General features: G+C 29.8%; 2 protein-coding genes across 8 annotated transcripts; both read right to left on the reverse strand.

Moving 5' to 3' along the window:
* Nucleotides 1-319: 319 nt before the first annotated feature.
* On the reverse strand, nucleotides 320-10,277 carry LOC105673451 (cytochrome P450 6k1). 6 transcript variants are annotated; one of them, XM_012369092.2, is made up of 6 exons: nucleotides 10,143-10,277; nucleotides 5,531-6,093; nucleotides 4,412-4,777; nucleotides 4,138-4,322; nucleotides 3,701-3,989; nucleotides 320-838 (listed from the first exon to the last, which is right to left on the reverse strand). In XM_012369092.2, the coding sequence occupies exons 2-6, from the start codon at nucleotides 6,051-6,053 to the stop codon at nucleotides 657-659; spliced, it is 1,545 nt and encodes a 514-aa protein (XP_012224515.1). In that variant the 5' UTR covers nucleotides 6,054-6,093; nucleotides 10,143-10,277; the 3' UTR covers nucleotides 320-656. The 6 variants fall into 6 exon arrangements, with proteins under 6 accessions (XP_012224515.1, XP_012224511.1, XP_012224514.1 ...); XM_012369088.2 differs by lacking the exon at nucleotides 10,143-10,277 and adding an exon at nucleotides 8,976-9,210; XM_012369091.2 differs by lacking the exon at nucleotides 10,143-10,277 and adding an exon at nucleotides 8,867-8,907.
* Nucleotides 10,278-12,192: 1,915 nt separating this feature from the next.
* Nucleotides 12,193-17,626, reverse strand: LOC105673448 (cytochrome P450 6k1-like). Of its 2 annotated transcripts, none has more exons than XM_012369082.2 (6): nucleotides 17,268-17,626; nucleotides 15,187-15,721; nucleotides 14,599-14,964; nucleotides 14,251-14,435; nucleotides 13,738-14,026; nucleotides 12,193-13,357 (listed from the first exon to the last, which is right to left on the reverse strand). In XM_012369082.2, exons 2-6 carry the CDS (start codon nucleotides 15,704-15,706, stop codon nucleotides 13,170-13,172), a joined length of 1,548 nt encoding a protein of 515 aa, XP_012224505.2. In that variant the 5' UTR covers nucleotides 15,707-15,721; nucleotides 17,268-17,626; the 3' UTR covers nucleotides 12,193-13,169. The 2 variants fall into 2 exon arrangements, with proteins under 2 accessions (XP_012224505.2, XP_012224506.2); XM_012369083.2 differs by lacking the exon at nucleotides 17,268-17,626 and adding an exon at nucleotides 16,729-16,745.
* Nucleotides 17,627-19,564: the final 1,938 nt, after the last annotated feature.

A 19,564-nucleotide genomic window follows, 5' to 3' on the forward strand; every position in this document is an offset into this window, starting at 1 on the left:
ATATTAACAAAATATCAAATCGATGTCTATAATTGTTCTACATTGCAATTGTCAATTTAAAAGACTACTAGTAAATATTCAATGCGTGCAGATTTTCATGAAGTGAATAGAAGCTATTTAATTTGCGTTTTGTAAAGAATATTATAACAATATTTTTTTGAGATTACCATTATCTTATCATTATCTTATCTACTACTGTCTATTTCGTTGTGATAAGTCAGTTTAAACAAATAATTTATTTCGAAGATTACAGGAAACAATGACTTTTCTGAAAGAAATAAAAAAAATGATGCTGGCATATTTTCACACAATTTGTCAGTTAAAATATGAAATACATGTTTATTTAAGATGCTACAACGATTTCAGAAACCTTTATATAATTGGCGCTTTATATAATCCTTAAAATTGATGCCTTGATTTATATTGATATCTTATTCCAAGGTTTTTTTAAACGACTTACATATGTATATCTGATATGTAAAATAACTACATGCAATCGCAATATATGCAACATATTCAATGATTTAATTTTACTTATCTTTACTTTAATATTACTTTACTTTATTATTACATTAAAACAAATTGTATATTTAAAAAATCGGGCGAATTGCATCTTTTGCTTCAAACGTAATCAGTATAAAAAAATGATTCTTTTATCAGATTTTCACATTATTTATTCGTCGTATGTTCAGATATATTACGCCGTTTACTGGCGATAGCAAGGTTCCCCTTGGATCAACTTTTATTGGTATTGCAGTTTTTTCGCATGGTGTTACTTCAAACTTGCTTAAGATTTGAATGAGACCCAGCTTCGTCTGTAAGCTCGCGAAACGATTTCCTGCAAAAAATAACAGTATTGTATAATTTATTATAATGTGTCAATGAGAAAGCAAAGAGTTTATAATGTAGGAATGTAAAAATTACAAATGTATGAGAGAGTGAGGAAACAAGCGGCAGAGATCTAAGGCCCTACGTACAATGGAGAAAATATTAGGAATAAGAATAGATATTAAATATTAGGAAAAAGAATTTGGAATTATTTTACTTCAAACAAAAGAACGAAATGTATTAATTATTCCTAATTCTTAATTTTCAATTCATGATACATCCCATTTTCTTGTTCTGAAATGAAATAATTCCAATTTTTTATCTCTAATATTTAATAAATATTAAATTAATTTAATATTAACTTATATTTTATATTAATATTAATATATTTTATATTTATTTTATATTTTATATTTATTTTATATTTATAAATATATTAATATATTTTATATTAATATTAATTTAATATTAATTTAATATTAATTTAATATTTATTAAACGAGTCCGACTCGCAATGTTTGGTTTTATCGAGTTGTTTTTGTCGTGCTTAACTATATGCTCTATATCTCCTCTTCCTTCTTTTTCTTCTTCTCCTCCTCCTCCTCCTCCTCTCTCTCTCTTTCTCTCTCTCTCACTCTTACTCACTCACTCTCTCGTATATATCGAGACGCATATACTTATTGTTGTTTACTCTTTGCATTCTTCCACATTGGAATCGGCGCAACCTTGCCTTTAATATGTTTATTGCTTTCGTTATCAATTGCACGATAGTACTTGCACGAGGCACATCGTTTCATATCGGCGCGTTATCTTCTCTAATATCACTATTATTCTCTTAGCGTAATTTTCTTTCGAAATTACTACCGCGATAGGATAATATAATTTTTTATAAGCAACAATTGATTGAAAATTTCTTCTATTAATTAGCTATTGAGTTTTATAATTCAGATATTTTAATTTCCGGTTTTTTATTCTCTATTTTAACTTTTACTCGTATGTATTCACATTTATTATTATAATTTTAACTTTTAATATATCTACATCACAATATGCTTGATAGTAAGCTCTAATGCCGCAAATCGTGATTGTAAGTATTTTTCGCGTAAAAAGAGCACAGAAATCGCGCGCTCAAGTTTAAGCAAAATACAATCGTGATGACTAGCGTGCAGAAATTAATTATGTACTTTTCAATCTTCTTCCGATAATTATGCATTATAGGGGATATCTGTGTTTAAACACAAATTCAGCCAAAATAATATATATATAATTTTGGGTACTATATATCTTGGAATTCCACTTCGAAAGTCACGCCAGACATAGTAATCGCGAGTAATCGCGTAAATTTTATAGTAATCAAGGCCCAAAAAATAAAAGTTCAAAAATTCGCAAATTAATATGAGTTCATAAATGCACCTTTATAGAGTAATCCTTTTATTTAAAATATGATAAATTTAAATGCATAGGTGCGCGGAGGAGGGGCTCCCTTTGCCCACGGATTTAATTTACATTTAAATAAAAAATTGTATAAACAGCACGTTATAAATATATACATAGTGTCCATAAATTACGTTCTATGTTGTAAATTTATTTTGTTAATAATTTTTTAATAAACAACGAGCGCCAGCTAAAACCTTTTGGGACTGTGACCTCGACAATCTATGTCAAGATCAAAGTCATTTGGAGCTGCATCCCCTGAAATGCACAATTATCCTTCCTTCTTTTTTGTTTCCTATTATGAATGCAACAGAATGTCGAACGTATCTTAGCTCGATGATTTTATCTTTGTCCTTATCTAATAAAGTGTGCGTCGAGAATGTCGTTAAAAATATTGCGCAATTATTCTATTTATGTCGCGAACACGTGCAAGTTCTTTGAAGGATTGCGATAAGAAAAAGGAAACTCAATGGAAGCAAGAACACCAGCGAAGCAATGTATCATTGCGAAGCAAGGTTCATTAATCAAACGTTTGTTTATTTTTATCTCCATTATAGCTTTTATTTAAATCATCGGAGTCTTTATAATTTTAATTAATTATCCGTTTATTATTTGTTATTTGCGCAAAATATTATATTATGAAATTGAACATAAAATATTTGAAATGTTTAGGAAAATATTCAATAAAATATTTATAATATTATTATTTAAAATAATTAAATTTTTGATATTTATTTTATTAGCTATTTGCGTAAAAGAGAAATAAAAAGCTCAATGTGCATTTAATTATTGTTTAGATATTCATTATTTTGAAAACTGCTATGATCTGGGCATTTTCTTGTATTTTACAGATCAACTTTGTGCAGATTAACGGAACAACTTTATAGCTGCGTCGTAATGGTGAGTTCAATTTTATTTCAATATTATGTAAACAATGAATTTAAAAATTATATAAGATTTATATTTTTGTGATTAACGCAGTGCGCGGATCATATAATATTAAATAAATTATCTTTTATCGAGTAGCTTTTTGAATGTCAGTTCTCAAAAAATTTATAAGAGAAACTTATTTATTTCGACGTATAATACAAAAATATGACTTTTATATCACTCTTGTTTCTCAAGTCGCGAGAATGAGTCTTTTCAAAGACGCAACAGGAAGCGGTTCGAGTGACAGAATCTTTTGTCAACCGCGAGATAACAAGCGTGCGAGAGGCTTTTCTTATCCGTGAGAGTAAGCAAAGAAAATCTAGAACGATTTATTGTCCTCGAGAGAATAAATTATCATTTTCCCATTATTCTCGTCTAGTCGCTAATATTATCTCACGAGAATAAATATGATTATCTTAATAAGTATCTTAATATAATGTTAATTAATTATTTTAATCATCTTTGTAATATACACTATTACAAAGCAAATTAAATTCAATTTCCTTACCGATACACGCGTGCGGGCCTTCTCCAAATGGGAAATAGACACATGATGGTCTGTTGCGTTTGTTCTCCTCGTTAAATCGCTCCGGATCGAATTTCTCTGGATTGGGAAAATATTCCGGATCGTAGTGCATACCGAGCATTGAAATGAAAATCGGCGTACCTTTCTCAATTACAATATTGGAATTTGGCACTTTATAAGTCTTCGTTGTGATGCGATTTATATGTCCCAATGGCGGATGCATTCTCAAAGATTCCGAGATTACCATATCCAGATATGGTAATGACATTGTCTATCGGAATAAAATAATAACTAAATGATTAATGGAATTGAAAGAAGAAGTTGATTAGACAGTACAATGTTCATCTTATTTGCATTAAGCTTATTATAAAAAGTGCTATTATAAAAAGTAACAGCAAAACAGCGTATTATTTGCCTACCATGTCGTACGTAATTTTTCCATCGGATGCATCGAGTCCCTCGAGAATCTCTTTTCGCAGTTTGTCTTGCATTTCAGGTCTTATTGCGAGTGAATATAACGCGAAACTCAATGTCGTTGCGGAGGTATCAGAGCCTGCTGAGAAAAAACTGGCTGCTTGTGCCATAAGATCGTCCCCATCATATGCTAAAATTTAGTTTATATATAGACTTTTCAAGATCTTCATTACTTGCCAATATTATTTTTAATTACTAAAATTATGTTTTTTTACTTACAAAAATCTTCAAGCTTATTATCGGGATTTTGCTTGAGTTCGATAAGCATTTCAATAAGATCGTTTCTCTTCTCGCCAGACTTTAGGCGTGCAGTGATTGTCTCCCAAAAAACCTTGCGCAGGAATTTAGTTGGCTCTTCGCCAAAAAACTTTATACCGACCAAACTAACTATATTTGGAATGAAAAATACCGCGAGCATTTCATACGCGCGGATAATGCTAAAGCGAAACAGCATCTTGCTGTACTTGCAGAATTCAGCGTTCGGATCTTTGAACGAATTCACTTCAAGTCCAAAAGCGGTGCTGCCGATTAAATCAGTCGTAAATTTGATGGCGAGTTCTTTCATTTCTATCGTCTTTCCGTCACCTGTCAATAATATTATCAGCAGATTTAATTCATTTAGCTATATCTATATATTTTCAGATATTTCTCATATTTTTACTATTAAACGTAAATATTGAGAGCTGCAGAGTATTGAATATACGTAATTTCGAAAACAAAACAATATGTTCTTTTTTTAGGCTTAGAAGTATAAAGGTAAAGAATTTTTAAAAAACGGCTTAAAAAACGCAAAAGTGCAAACTTGAAGCTTTAAAATGCTTTTTTAATTTCTTGTCTACTGCTCTGCCGCGTTGAAACGTTTCAAGTACTTATAATTGTGTAATATTTGAACGAGTTGTAACTCGGCGAAAAATATTGTAGACAAAAAATGAAAACAACATTTTAAAACTTAAAGTCTGTACTTTTATGTGGTTTCAGTCGCATTTAAAAATGTGGTATTTTTACAATCCTGAGCTCGAAAGAACACATTGTTTTGTTCTTAAAATTACGTACTTTCAACACTATGTAGCTTGATAAAAAATTTTTCTCGCAAAATTTATGACAAGTTGTGTCAAAATTGTGAGTCAATTTATGTCAAATACTACAATATTTTACCTATTTTTAAATCAACCCTACATTTTATAAAAAATAATACCAGTAGCATTAGCGTAAAAAATACAGATTTAGCTTCAAAGTCGCGTAACTCGGACAAAAAATTCCGGCTAAATAAAAAAAGCGTTTCGTAGGTAAAATGTTATAGTTTTTCACACTTGTTATCCTCTTAAATTATTTACTCACCCTCAAATTCCAGTGAATCAAGATAATCGTCTAAATGGTTTCCACATTGACACATTAAATCAAACATCTTTTTCATTTTGCCGGACGTGAAAAATGGCGTTAATTTTGTTCTCAAATTCTTCCAATCTGTATCTTTTATGAAGAAGAGATTGGCGTAATTCAGGCGATCTTTTGGATCCGCTAAAGCGTAACGGTTGTTGAAATGATTAAAATCTTTCACTAAAATTTGCTTGACAAGTTCTCGGTCACGAATCAGCAGAATGGGTTTATCCAGAATATAAAAACCCACACAAAGTAATCCTTTCGCTTGATCATAAAACTCTTTTAAAAAGTCCGCCGGTGCTTTCTTGAAACGTAGACAATCCGAGAAATTGCCAAGGAAAGGTGTTGGTGGTGCCACTTCCAAAATGCCTCGTTTCTTCCAATAATTGAAGTTGCGAATCATGTAGAGATAGAAAACTGTTATAATAGCCGTTAGGACTATTATGCCGTCCAGACTCCAGTAAGCCGTTATGTATGCCATTTTACACTGTGTTGATAAATTTGTCCCTTGCTGCGTTTAACTGTAAAATATATGTGTTAATGAAAATAACTAATTAATAAAGAAATTCTTCTTCTGTGATATTTATGAAGACAGATTTTTTGAAAAGCTTGTGAAATGTTGATAGTATAAATTAATAATATGAATAAAGTAGACTTGTAATAATTCTGCATAGATAATATGCATAGATAAGATATTACAACCGAGGCGTAGAATAATTAGAAAAATCCATGTTCGCTGAATGAAAACTGTGCTGCGCGAGATACAAAAAAAATTGAGTGCTCTATTGATAAATTTTGATTATCCAACAAGATTGTTCTTGTGGATAAACTGCACTGAACATTCCGCTTGCTGGGTGTGGTATGAATGAATTATAAATTAGATTACATAATGGCATAAATTAGGTCTTACACTATTGCACATTATTTAAATCACTATACAAAATAAAAGATGTTTTACATAAACTTATCAATGTTCAAATCTGTATCAGCGTTCTTTCCGTGTAAACTGGACTGTAACAGATTGCTCTTGCGGATGAACTGCACTGGAGTTGCATTCCGCTTGTTAGGTGTGGCATGTGAAATGTAAATTAGATTACGTCAATGGCAAAAATTAGATCTTGCGTTATTGCGCATTGTTAAAATTACTATATAAAGGAAAAAATGTTTCATATAAACTTATCAATTACATATCGAACTAATTTATCTACATATATAATTTTAAATTATGTTAAATTGTATTAAATAGCGCACACATAATTTTTGAAACAGCTTTAATAATTAATATCTTGTTCAAACACTCTTTCTTTGAAATTTTTCAGCTAATATCGTTGCAAAAATATTGTATAGTGATGATATTGTCGTATCCCCATCTATAATTCTTCCTCTCACTGCATTTTCTTTTATTATGGGCACTATTACTCCAACCTTTCATCTTTCTGGCTATCTTCCTCCGCCATATATTCTTTTATTTTCTTTCATGCTATATATCTTTTTATGTATAATATTTTCCACACTCAGTTCACAACTTCTTCTGCTATATCGCTTTCTTATTCTTCTGTTTTGTCATTGTCTTCCCTACGTTCTCTCTTTTTATTCTCTCTTCTTCATCATTCTTTCTTTTTCCTCTCTTCTTCTTCTTCTCTCCTTTTTTTTTGCCATTCTGTTATAATAACGTAGTAAACTTTCATAACATGCAGAGACGACGGTAATTATATACTGTACTGTTTCAATTCTCTTTCTTTTTACACAATATACCGCGGTAAACATTCTTTTATTATAACTTCAAGATCACGCATATAATTTAACTTAATTATATTCTTTTATGAACCACAATGCATTATTCTGTTTTCCAGTAATAGTTTGCAGATTTGTTGCTGAATCATGTTTAAGTGGAAACAACTATTTAACATAACATTTAACAATAACAACTTTTTATCACTGGTTGAGTGTAAAAATAATTTAATTGATCTCTCAATTAACAAAAAAAGCGAATAAATTTATATTTTTTTATTGCGTATATATACCGCATATTTTTATCATAATGTTTATCTCAGCACGAGGTATTTGATTTACAATCTCTATCGCAACAACGTTGGAATAAGAATAAAGAGTTTTTTACTCGAGATTGCGTCGTTTCTTATAGATAAAAAAATTTATTGCTATTTCCACATTTATCACATATTATGCGTGCAAATCATTATAAATTATTTTTTAGTAAAAATTAATTAATTTAATATTATAAAATATATGTTATCACACACACATGTTCAAGTATTATTATTTATTATTATTATTATTTATATTATTAACTTTCACACTTATTTGTAAAATATAAGGATTTGTAGACAAGATCAAAACGTTTTTGATTGGATTAATTTTACGTACTTTGTGTATTATATTAACGCGTTTTAACAATTTGCGTAAGCATGTCGAAATATTTTCGGTTACCTATTTTTGTCCGTTTTGAATCAGCTTTGAGAATTTCCGATAAAATTGTTATATATATATATATATATATATATATATATATATACATACTTGTTATATCACTTGCTATATATAGAATAGCAGATAAGGATAATTATAAACCTTTAGTGATAATTCTTACCAACTCTGTCAGTTTCAAATCGTGTTCAGAATATCGTGTTCAGAAGCAGTAAAAGTTACATAAATTTTTATGAATATTTTTATTTTGTCATAGCAAGATTTTTTAATTTTTACAAATATTTTTGTATAAAGAGTTTTACGCAGTTTCATGCTATATAATTTTGAGTGATAATAAAATTTGTGATAATGTGTATATGTATATGTACAGGGTGTCCGATAATTGCTGAATCACTTCTCGGGTGTAGGTAGAGCGGTTTAAACCGAATAGAAAAGTTCTTTATTATTTTGCGATTTTTGCAATGAGGAATTAATTAAAAAATATCGGCCAATTCGCGCGAGTTTAAGAGCGCGGCGAGAAGAGACCCGTGGTGATACAGCCCACTGTTCTTTGGTTACTAGGCGTACGATAAATTGTTGGGAGGAGCGCTCTATAAATGACAACGGCACATACGAGCGGTGTGTAACGCTAGATCCTTGCGTCCTAGCGACTACGTAACAGTGGGCTGTCTCTTCTCGCTGCGCGCTTAGACTCGCGGAAATTGGCCAATCTTCTTTAATTAATTTCTCATTAATTATTGCGAAAATTGCAAAACGGTAAAGGATTTTTCTACTCGGTTTAACCCGCTCTACCTACACCCGAGAGATAATTCAGCAATTGTCGGACACCCTGTATATATGCGTACATACGTTCGTGTGTGTTTTAACAACGTAATTCTTCTAAAAAAGACGAATGAATACCACTGAATATCTCAAATAATTCCATAAAATAATAATCAATAAAAAATATAATATTTACAAGGATAGATCACTAGTCACTAGGTCATTCGAGTTGTTGGTCAAAACTTTCGGTGGAAAATATTTATATCATGTAAAATACTGATAAAACACTGATCGCGCACTGTTGTTTAAAACTCGACATTCGAAACTAGACTGCTTATGCCAGATAAAAGTTGTATCTTATAAGACTTATATAATGAAGAATGTGGAAATGTATTGAGAAAGAGATAAAGTGACGAAAGAAACTGAATATAATCTTTGCCGATGACAAAAAACATGATTTATTTGAATATATTTTTTAACAGTTGAACTATATATATATAGATTATTAAATGATGTCATTTTATATTTCACATCCATCTCGGTGAGATGTTAACTTTTATCTTATTTGCAAAATAGTGAATTATATCTGTAATGATGACACACTTTTAAACGCAGTTCTTTTTATGGATTACGTAAGTTGAGTGTGCCGTTATGAACGAATATGAAACGCAATAGTTATTATGAAATACTTAAAGAACAGAATACTTTCTATGAGACTGTTATTTTGGGCTGCTAGAGATGTTGCTCGTCAGAGCTACGAACGAGAACTAAAAATTAAACACATGAGCTGGACCTTCGTTCCAAAGGTTCGAGGTATTTTGTCGGCAAGAAAGATAGAAGGGTAGGAAAGATTTATGATTAAGAAAGTTTAGAAAGTTATATGTTTTTATTTGAGAGTTTTATTAAGGGAAGTATTTCGTGAGGGAAAGTTTAACAGATCTATATTTAGTGGTCCGACTGATTATTTGTTTAGGCAAAAAAAAATAGATGAGTTTAGAAATAATGAAGGTTTTAGAGATAAGAAAGGTTGTGGCACGTAACATATAAGCCTTTTCGGAGTTTTTAAACGTATACAAGCGCAAGTAAAATGAAAAACGTTGAAGAGATTTCATATTCATCTGTGAAAAAATAGCTGTGTGCTATTATATTTTATTTCTGTTAAATTCTAAAATTTAATTTAGTCTACTGAAGCTGGAAAGCTTGCATGCATTGCTTGCATTTATTAACTTTATTTATTAAATTTGTTGTTCAAACACATTCTAGTCATCTTATTACTTGTTTTTAATTTTTTTCTTGTTTTTATAAATTAAACAATTTTTACATGCATTTAAAAAGTCATTATAATTTGTTGCACTTTACTCACTGAATTCGCCAATATCCTGATCACCGTGATTTTTCTTGAATTTGATATAATTATGTTTCTTAACGCCAGATTCTCATGCATAACAGAGTCTACGTGTTGACTGTCTCTAACAAACTGCACTTGCCAGCATATATTGCAAGAAATTTAAATTATAAAGCCAATTTCAAATTATCTTATCATATTTTTTTGAACTCAGTGTCAAAAACGAGGAATTTATATTTATAAAGTAAGGCCAAATATTTAATTCATAGGCCATAATCCATAGGTCATAATCCATAGGTCATAATCATCATTATATTTATAACAAATTTAGCAGTCGAGTTTTTTATTTTTATTTTTCATATCAATCGACATGAGAAAGGCTTAAAATTATTTATCTACATTAAGATAATAAAATGTTTTATTTCTCTGCCTTTTCTTACTAACAATATTCCGATTTAATCTTTATGTATAAATACTATTTCATTTTTATTTCTCTTTTTTACCTGTTATCAATATTTTGATGTAATTTTTATATACATATTGTTGTACCTGCGCCGCTATCTGAGTACTACAATATTTTTAGTATTTATAAGACTGAATAAATTTAATTGATGTAGAAAAAAAAATTATATTATTTTATTTTAAAAACATTGATTAAAATCTTGAAAATTATAATTTTGGAGAAAAAAACCGTTTAAAAAATTGTTTACAATAAAAAAAGTATGTGTTTTTAATCTTATTTTATGCCGTTATAATTATTTCTTGAAAATTCTGTATGCAACATTTGTTCTTAACAATTTATTTTAACAAATTAGACTTTCTGCGTCACTGAAAATCTGAAGTAATACGGGAAACAGAATGATCAGGTATTATCATTAATCCAGGAAAAAAACTTTAAGAAACAAAGACTAATTGTAAGACACAATGCAATCCGGAAATAATGTATGGAAATCTTACCGAGAAAAATGAATACAGCATAAATCATAAACTCCAAAAAACAATTATACATTACGTATATTCTTGTTGATTTATTAAAGACCGATTTTTTAAAGATTTTTCGACATTTCTTTTCGCGATTTAAGGAAAGAAGAAAAATTCTGTGTGAAAGGTTTAGAATTCTAGCTTCCTTCTATAGCTATTTCCACAAGTTTTCTTATAAAATGCTGGTGCGCTGATAATCATCAACAAAAGGAATTTGAATGAACATTTTCCTTTTGTTGTTTAATTATGTCGAGAGTAATTAGTTCTCAATAACAATTTTTAATGCCGATATTTTAAGCCGATATCATTATACTATGATGATCAATTTCTTATTCTATTACTTTCGACTATTGTTAGTCAATCAAGAGATCATTAAGTTGCGGATAGATCATTACAATAATGAATCATGCAAATCGCAATTTATGATATAAGCAATCTATGTCGCAATTATCAATTTTAAAGAAATAATATCTTTGCAAATGTTCCAATGCATTTCAATATTTATTAACTAAATCTAATGCTACATTTACATTTTATGTAAACAATATTATAATAAAATTTCTAAAAACAAATATTTTTTATTTTCTTGTAGATTTTGTTGCTGAAAATAGATTTGCAATTTATTTCAAAATTAAAATTTTTTTAAATTTGAACAATGATGAAATATGACTTTTATTACTTTTTTGCTTTTATTTTTGCTTACAATTTTATTTGCTAAAAATGATATTAATAATTTTCATATGATTAAGATAGCAATCATAAACTCACATCTGCTCAATCGCTTGAGAAATAATAAGTAATATCATAGCGTATTAAATAACATGATTATGAATTTATTGTCTCTATGAAAGTGATTAATTAATAAATTATTATTTATGATTCTGACTTATAGAATATCAAGATGCAATTTGATTGATTTTTTGAAAATACTTTTTATTTTGTATTAAAGCATTATTAATATTATACTGATTTTGTTTATTGTTGCTTTGTTAATATTCTTAATTTTTTATTTTAAATTTAGCTAAACAATAATATCATATTGATAATAAATTAAAATTTATAAGGCTTGTGTAAATAAATAATACAATCAATATTGAGCAAGTTGTTAATGCTAAATTACAAATTTGGCGTACTACAGAATTAATATAAATTATATTATAAACAATTTGGTCAACGATTTGACAATTTTCTCAATACAATTTTATATTGATTTTCTGCCACAGATATTGTATCCGGTAAATTTACTTGTAAGTCTTTTTTACGTTGAGTTTATCTATGTAGAATCACAGTATATCTATGAAGAATGTGATCGGCATTTCTTTTATAAAACTTATTGTACTTTAATAAATCTAAAAAATTTACATATATACTACAAATAAAAATGTAATACGTATATCAGTAAATTATTTAATCGCTACTGTTACCGATGATACTAAATAACTTCTCTGTATTACAATACTTATCATGGCAATGGCATGTCACGGAGATAAGATACGAAGTAGATAGCATGCTTCGGAATATGTAATGTTTCTAGATTGTTGAAATAAATAAATGATAAAGAAATTCTGGTCACACATGTTATTCAAACATACAGTATTATTGACTTTTTTTAAATGCAAGGTTTTCAAGTAACAATATTATAATTTTCTGTATTTTTGTAATTTTTCTATTAGTACATAGGCTAGTTTGCATTGTTTAAATGCTTTTAATTATTAATTGTAATTAATTATTAATTATTAAACTAATTTATTACATTTTATTATATTTAGTGTGAGAAATATTTTTTGAGTTTTTAGTAGACATCTTTCAAATTAAAGATTATGAAACTAATTACAAGATTCAGATATTTAAATTAAATGTATTTCTACATTATCATAAATCAATTTATCATGTTTAATTGTATATTCAATAATGTGTTAATTAAATTTTAACATTGCTGAATGTAACAAAAATTTTGTTATATAGATTAATCAATAACATACTTTTATTTTAGTAAAAATATAGATTCTAAATATTAAGAACAAATCTCATAGTTAAGAATAATAGTTAAAAAAAATAAAATTATTATTTCAAGTTAGTACCGTTTTTAACTTTTCGTATATTGAGATACATTCCTCCACCTAAAGGCGAAGTCGCAAGAGCTTTCGGATCAAATACCATTGGTATTAAAGTCTTTCTTGACGGCGTGACTTCGTAATTGATCAAGATTTTAATTATCCCTAATTTTGATTGCAGAAGTCCTAAACGAAGTCCTGTAAGACACATAACAGTACAATAATACGTATAACAATATTTTTTAAAAAATATTAAATTATAAATATGTTAAAAAATTTTTGAAATACAATTAAATGTATTATATCAATGATTATAATTTACTCATGGAATAATCCGTCTTGCATTCTATTTACATATCGCAAAGGTTTCTAAATTGTTTTTTCTCTAGTTCGTATAATTTTAGAGATTCAATATAAAAAAAATTAATGTGATTTTAAAATTTTACAATTATCAAAACACATCTAATTAAACAGTTGTATAACACATAAATCTAGTAGATTTATTTTGATTTTATGTGCAACTAAAAAATAATATTGATATCTTGTTTAAATGCCGTTATCAATATTGATTTCCTTACCTATACATGAATGCGGGCCCTCTCCAAACGGAAAATAAGCGCATGAAGGTATATTGCGTTTGTTTTCCTCGTTGAATCGCTCAGGATCAAATTTCTCCGGATCAGGAAAATATTCCGGATCATAGTGCATACCCAACATTGAGACATAAATCGGCGTATCCTTCTCCAAAACTAGATCGGAGTCCGGTACTTTATAGGTATTCGTTGTCACGCGATCCAGAAACGGCAACGGCGGATACTTCCTTAAGATTTCCGAGACTACCATGTCGAGATACGATAGTGACATAATCTGAAAGAAGTATTATTTACATATCAGTCGTAAAGTTTGTAAATGAATACACGGAATAACTTTTTAAACAAAGCGTTAACTCAATATAATATCGTCTAACAATAACTTACGCCTTTCTACCTGTTCCTTTACATTGCGCAAATTTTATGAAAAAATTTTGTAGCGGATTAGCTAGGAAGGCGTGTCTAAATTTGTATTTTATTTAACATAAAATGCTTACGTACCATGTCATAAGTGATTTTACCATCACTTCTTTCGAGCGCATCAAAAATTTCTTTTCTAACTCTGTCCTGAATTTCGGGGTATACCGCGAGCTCATACAATGTGAAAGTTATCGTCGTTGTAGAGGATTCAAAACCACCCGTGAAAAAAATAGCTGCTTGTGCGACTAGATCGTCTCCATCAAATTCTAAAATTTAATTCACATTACTAAATTTTTAAATTTATAATGCTTTATAATGCTTGTAATAATTAACTTCGTGTCTTTATTAGATTGGTCTCTCAGATACTTTCCGATCATTTTGTTTTATTTTTTTTTATTAGCTGAAGAGTATTTATCACATTATGCTTACTGAATCCTCCAACATCCTGGTCGCCGTGACTTTTCTTGAGTTCGATCAGGATGTCAATGAGATCATGTCTTTTTACATCCGATTTCATGCGTTCATTAATTGCCTGCCAGAAGACTTCGCGTAAAAATTCGGTAGCTTTGCCGAACGATTTTGTACCGGTCCATTTAATTATACTTGGAAGAAAAAACATCGCGAAAAATTCTAATCCGCGGACTATGTCGATCTCAAATATTATTTTCGCGTACTTTAGAAATTCAGCGTCGGGATTATTCAATGAGTTGACGTTGAATCCAAATGCTGTGCAAGCGATCATATCGATAGAGTATTTCGCGGTTATGTCTTTCACTTCCATCTCCTTACCTTCACCTGTCATTAACATCCCAATTTGATTTTTATTCATAATATACATTTAAGAAATATAAGAAAAGTAATTTATATAAAAAGTTGTATTGTCTTAAAGTATTTAAGTCTGTACTTAAAGAAATGTCTAAGATCTTGTATTCTTAATTTTTCAATCACAATTATTATAATATCATAATAGTTTTTATGTTTGAAAGTTTTTTATTTTATAAATTTTTTATCACTTACCTACCAGTTCCAACGATTCGAGACATGTGTCGACGTTTTTGGCGACTTCCACCATTAATTCAAACATTTTCTTTAGTTTGCCAGACGAAAAGAATGGTGTTAACTTTCCTCTCAGAATTTTCCAAGCTGGATTTTTCAGGAAAAATAGATTGACGTAACCCATACGGTCTTTCGTATCTGCCGTGCTATATCGATCGGCGAAGTAATTAAAGTCTTTTATTAAAACATCCTTGACAAGTTCCCGATCACGAATCAACAAGACGGGCTTGTCTAAGATGAAAAAACCTAAGTATGGTAATCCTTTTCCTTGATCATAAAAATCTTTCATCAAATATCCGGGAGATTTCTTGAAAAGCATGCAATCCGTGAAATTTCCGAAAAATGGTGTCGGTTGCAATTCTGTAACGCCCCGATTTTTCCAGTAGTTAAATTTGCGCGTCATGAAAAGATAAGCAGCCGTTACGAGAGTCGTCAAAACTATTATGCCATCCAGGCCCCAGTGAGCTGTTATGAGCGCCATTTCTTTACAGCTTATCTATAAAAATAATTTTTATGCATTTCGTATAATGGAAGATTCAGTTAATTTATGTTGTAAAGTGAATGAACGAGTAATAGTGTGATCACGATAATTCCTCGTGCGTAAATATATAGGACATAAAAATATTCGATCTTTAACTCACTCAGTATAATTAGCTACAAAATTGCTAATTGGCACAAGTACACAGAGTAAACTATGCTACGCTGGTTGTAGTCATGATTTTTATGTCGCGATAATCAAATATTCTAAAATATTCGATTAAATCATATGGTCAGATTTTGTTAATTGAAGATATCTACAATGTTGGATTTAATTGGCAGAATTTAATGTCTCAGATAGAGTTACGTAAGCTTAGTTGCGTGCTCGTTATATCAACTCATAAATTTTTACAACTACATATTTGTGAGATCGTATAGGTAAGCGAAGGTCATCTTCTGACGCTTGTACTATGTGCGCTGTTTACTGATTTCTACTGTTTGTAGCTAGAATTTGCGATTTTACTCTGTGTATTGTTAATAATTTTTATTTAAACTATTTGACTAATTGTAATTTTAAATCGATATTTTTTATGACAAAAACAGATATTACTAAATTAAATTTAAAATGTTTCAAGAAATGTAATACTAAATAAATATTAAGATAAGCTAAACTTTGACAGAAATAAATTTATCAAAAATTTATTAAATAATTTTGAAAATTAAAAACACAAATCTAAATGTTTTAAACAATACTTGATCAAATGTATCAATCTAAAGGTATGTCAGTAGAATATATATAATCTCGCAAACGTTGAATTTTGTTGTTAAAACAAAAATTCGAAGCTTACTATAAACTTGAATAGCTCTAAATAAGTTGAATTGATAAATGCTCGACAAGTATATATGAGAACACTTTGGAATCACTAGCTTATTTCATTGTGAAACTCACATGACGTAAGAATTTGATCTTGACTTTCAAACATTTCATAGATTATAATAAATATATTGATAGGTAAATTTACATACGTTTTCTATCTTATCAGTTAGATCAATGCTGGTTAGATTTTCGGTTATCGATTAGATTTTTGAGACACGTGCACAAGTTTTATTTCCTTCGGTTCAATCAGTGTTGAGTTACGATTTTGAAAAGTTGCGGTTTTTAAGCTTATCGTAAAAATAAATCGCGAACAATATATTAATATTATATTTTGTTTTAAACCTTAGAAAAGTATGAACGAAACCTATGAAATGTTAATTCACGGAAATGTTACAGTGATCCTTAAAACTGTTTATAAGTGATTCGAGGGATTTTGTAATGATTGAGTCACAGTTGAGAACGAGAAAAATCGAAATATCCTTAACATTAAAATCCAATGAAAACATTGAAAAGTTATGATAGAACAATAAACTTTTAACATTATAAAAGTATAAAACATTAAAACGGTTACGAAACGATGTGTGTAGAAAGAGATCGGATAATTGAACAGGAAGTTTTATTCTTTATCATGACAACATTTTCTGTCATCGTTTCTTGTACAACAATTTTTGTCAGATAAAAAAATTACCGTGTAACTCCATTCACCGTATTCGTCAGATTTGGGGTTGTGTGCAACTTTTGATATTTTCCCAGAAAAATAGGCGAGAAACGTTTTCAGTTTATTCCAAAGATTGAAGTAGTCATGACAAACAGGCACTCACAAAGAAAGACTTTCAATACAAATTACATGAAAAAACGAATAACAAAATAAGAAGAATATTCTGATTACTTTTCATGTCACTTAAATGAAAGGAAAGGAAAGCTAAAAGGATTAAAATACACGATGTCCAAAACACGCGCGCCGATGTTATGAATCACTTTACTACTATATAGTACATCCGCGAGTTGTTATGACAAAATGAACTTCTCATGCACGTATGCGGTTGTATTTATGCGTCAACACTGTTGCACTTTGCTTGAAACCATGTGATGCGTAGTGTATATACAGGGTGTCCCAAAAATTTTGACACAGCGGCCGTATGCCGGTAGAGCAGACCAAACTGAACCGAAAAGTCCTCTACCATTTTACAATTTTCACAAGGGTTAAAGAGATATTAATTATTAAAGATTACCGAATGCGAACGCACGGCTGAGATACGACCGCCTACAGACTACGGTCGCTAGGCGCGCGGCGTGCGGTAAGCGGCGAGCGAAACGCGCCGCTCGCCGCTCCTCGCTCGCCGCTCCTCGCTCGCCGCTTATCGCACGCCGCGCGCCTAGCGACCGTAGTCTGTAGGCGGTCGTATCTCAGCCGTGCGTTCGCATTCGGTAATCTTTAATAATTAATATCTCTTTAACCCTTGTGAAAATTGTAAAATGATAGAGGACTTTTTGGTTCAGTTTGGTCTGCTCTACCGGCATACGGCCGCTGTATCAAAATTTTTGGGACACCCTGTATAGAATGCTTAACTACTTTAACCATTCTCAGTTACGTTTTATTTTCCTACAATGTTGCGCATGCGGTTTTTTACGACAATTCTTTTAACCATGTGTTGTGTGCGTTATAACTCGTTAATGATTCTTTTCTCATAAATCATTCATTTTTTTACACAGGCATTTTAACACTTTATCTCGCTAGTAGTAATCTAGAGACGATTGGATCAAAACATATTGCAGTAAGATTTAAAACAAAATATTATATTTAAAGGCCTCAATAGATAAAAATCAAAAGATCAAGTAAATAGCCGAACATTCTAGCGATGATAAAAATTGTAAATTAGTCCGAATACGTTTTAGATACGAATAGATTTTCATGTATTAATTATATTTTATGTTAACACTGAGGAAGATCTGATAGCAAGTTGAAGTGTTTGTTTTTGTAAATGTTTATCTAATATATACGCATGACCACTTAGCATTGGCCTTTGGCTATTTAAATTGATCTTTGGAATAAGATTTAAGTTGTGAAAAATGTATTACGTTGTATTATGATTGCAAACTCAATGTGCATCGTATTTCAGTTTCTTGACATTTATTCTAGACATTTATATTTCTTATAAGACATTAAATTGTACGCTATTAAATTTTTTTAATCATTTTTCTGCATACAAATCAGTTTTGCGTCACAGTCAGGAAATAATTACACGAGAAAAACATCTCGTACTAAGTCTTAAAATTGATAAAACAGAAAACATATGATGCAAAGTAGTACAGTAGTTACAAAAGAATGTATTGATACAGCAAATTTTACGATGTTCTCGCAAAATATGTTATATGAACAGCAAAGAGATTTGTTACGGAAATTTTATTTGCTGCAAATACTTTTGTTAATCTGCTAAATTCGCAAATTAAATTATGTCGCTATTAGCGACATAAATTAATTTGCAATAAATTAACAAATTAATTTTTAATAGTAACATTTTTTTCCGCGCATATGAATATTAGAAGAGAGAATACAAAATATTTATATTTATATTTTAGACTTAAGGAGGCAAAGATAATTTTATCTTATCTTGTATAAATTCTTTGATAAAGCAGTATGATAGTGCATTAAATTGAAGTATTACACAGTGCGGTTCATAAATACCCGGACTGATTTTTTTACGACAATACTAAAAATTTTATATCAAAAATTACTATGTACGGTAGCTGCGGACCGTGAAGGAATTATAAAAATTTTTACTATGTTTTTCACATGTGAAACATAATAAAAATGTTGGGTCCGCGGCTTCATGGTTCGCGGTTACTGCTGTACATAGTAATTTTTGATATAAAATTTTCTTCGTGCGTGCGAGTCGACACAGCGTTCATCGTCTTCTATCGATTCTTTGCCATCGCGAAAACGACCGTACCACTCAAACACTGCTGCACGTTTTAAAGGTTTAT

This window comes from Linepithema humile, chromosome 3 (genome assembly GCF_040581485.1).
Source record: "Linepithema humile isolate Giens D197 chromosome 3, Lhum_UNIL_v1.0, whole genome shotgun sequence".
Lineage (NCBI taxonomy): Eukaryota > Metazoa > Arthropoda > Insecta > Hymenoptera > Formicidae > Linepithema > Linepithema humile.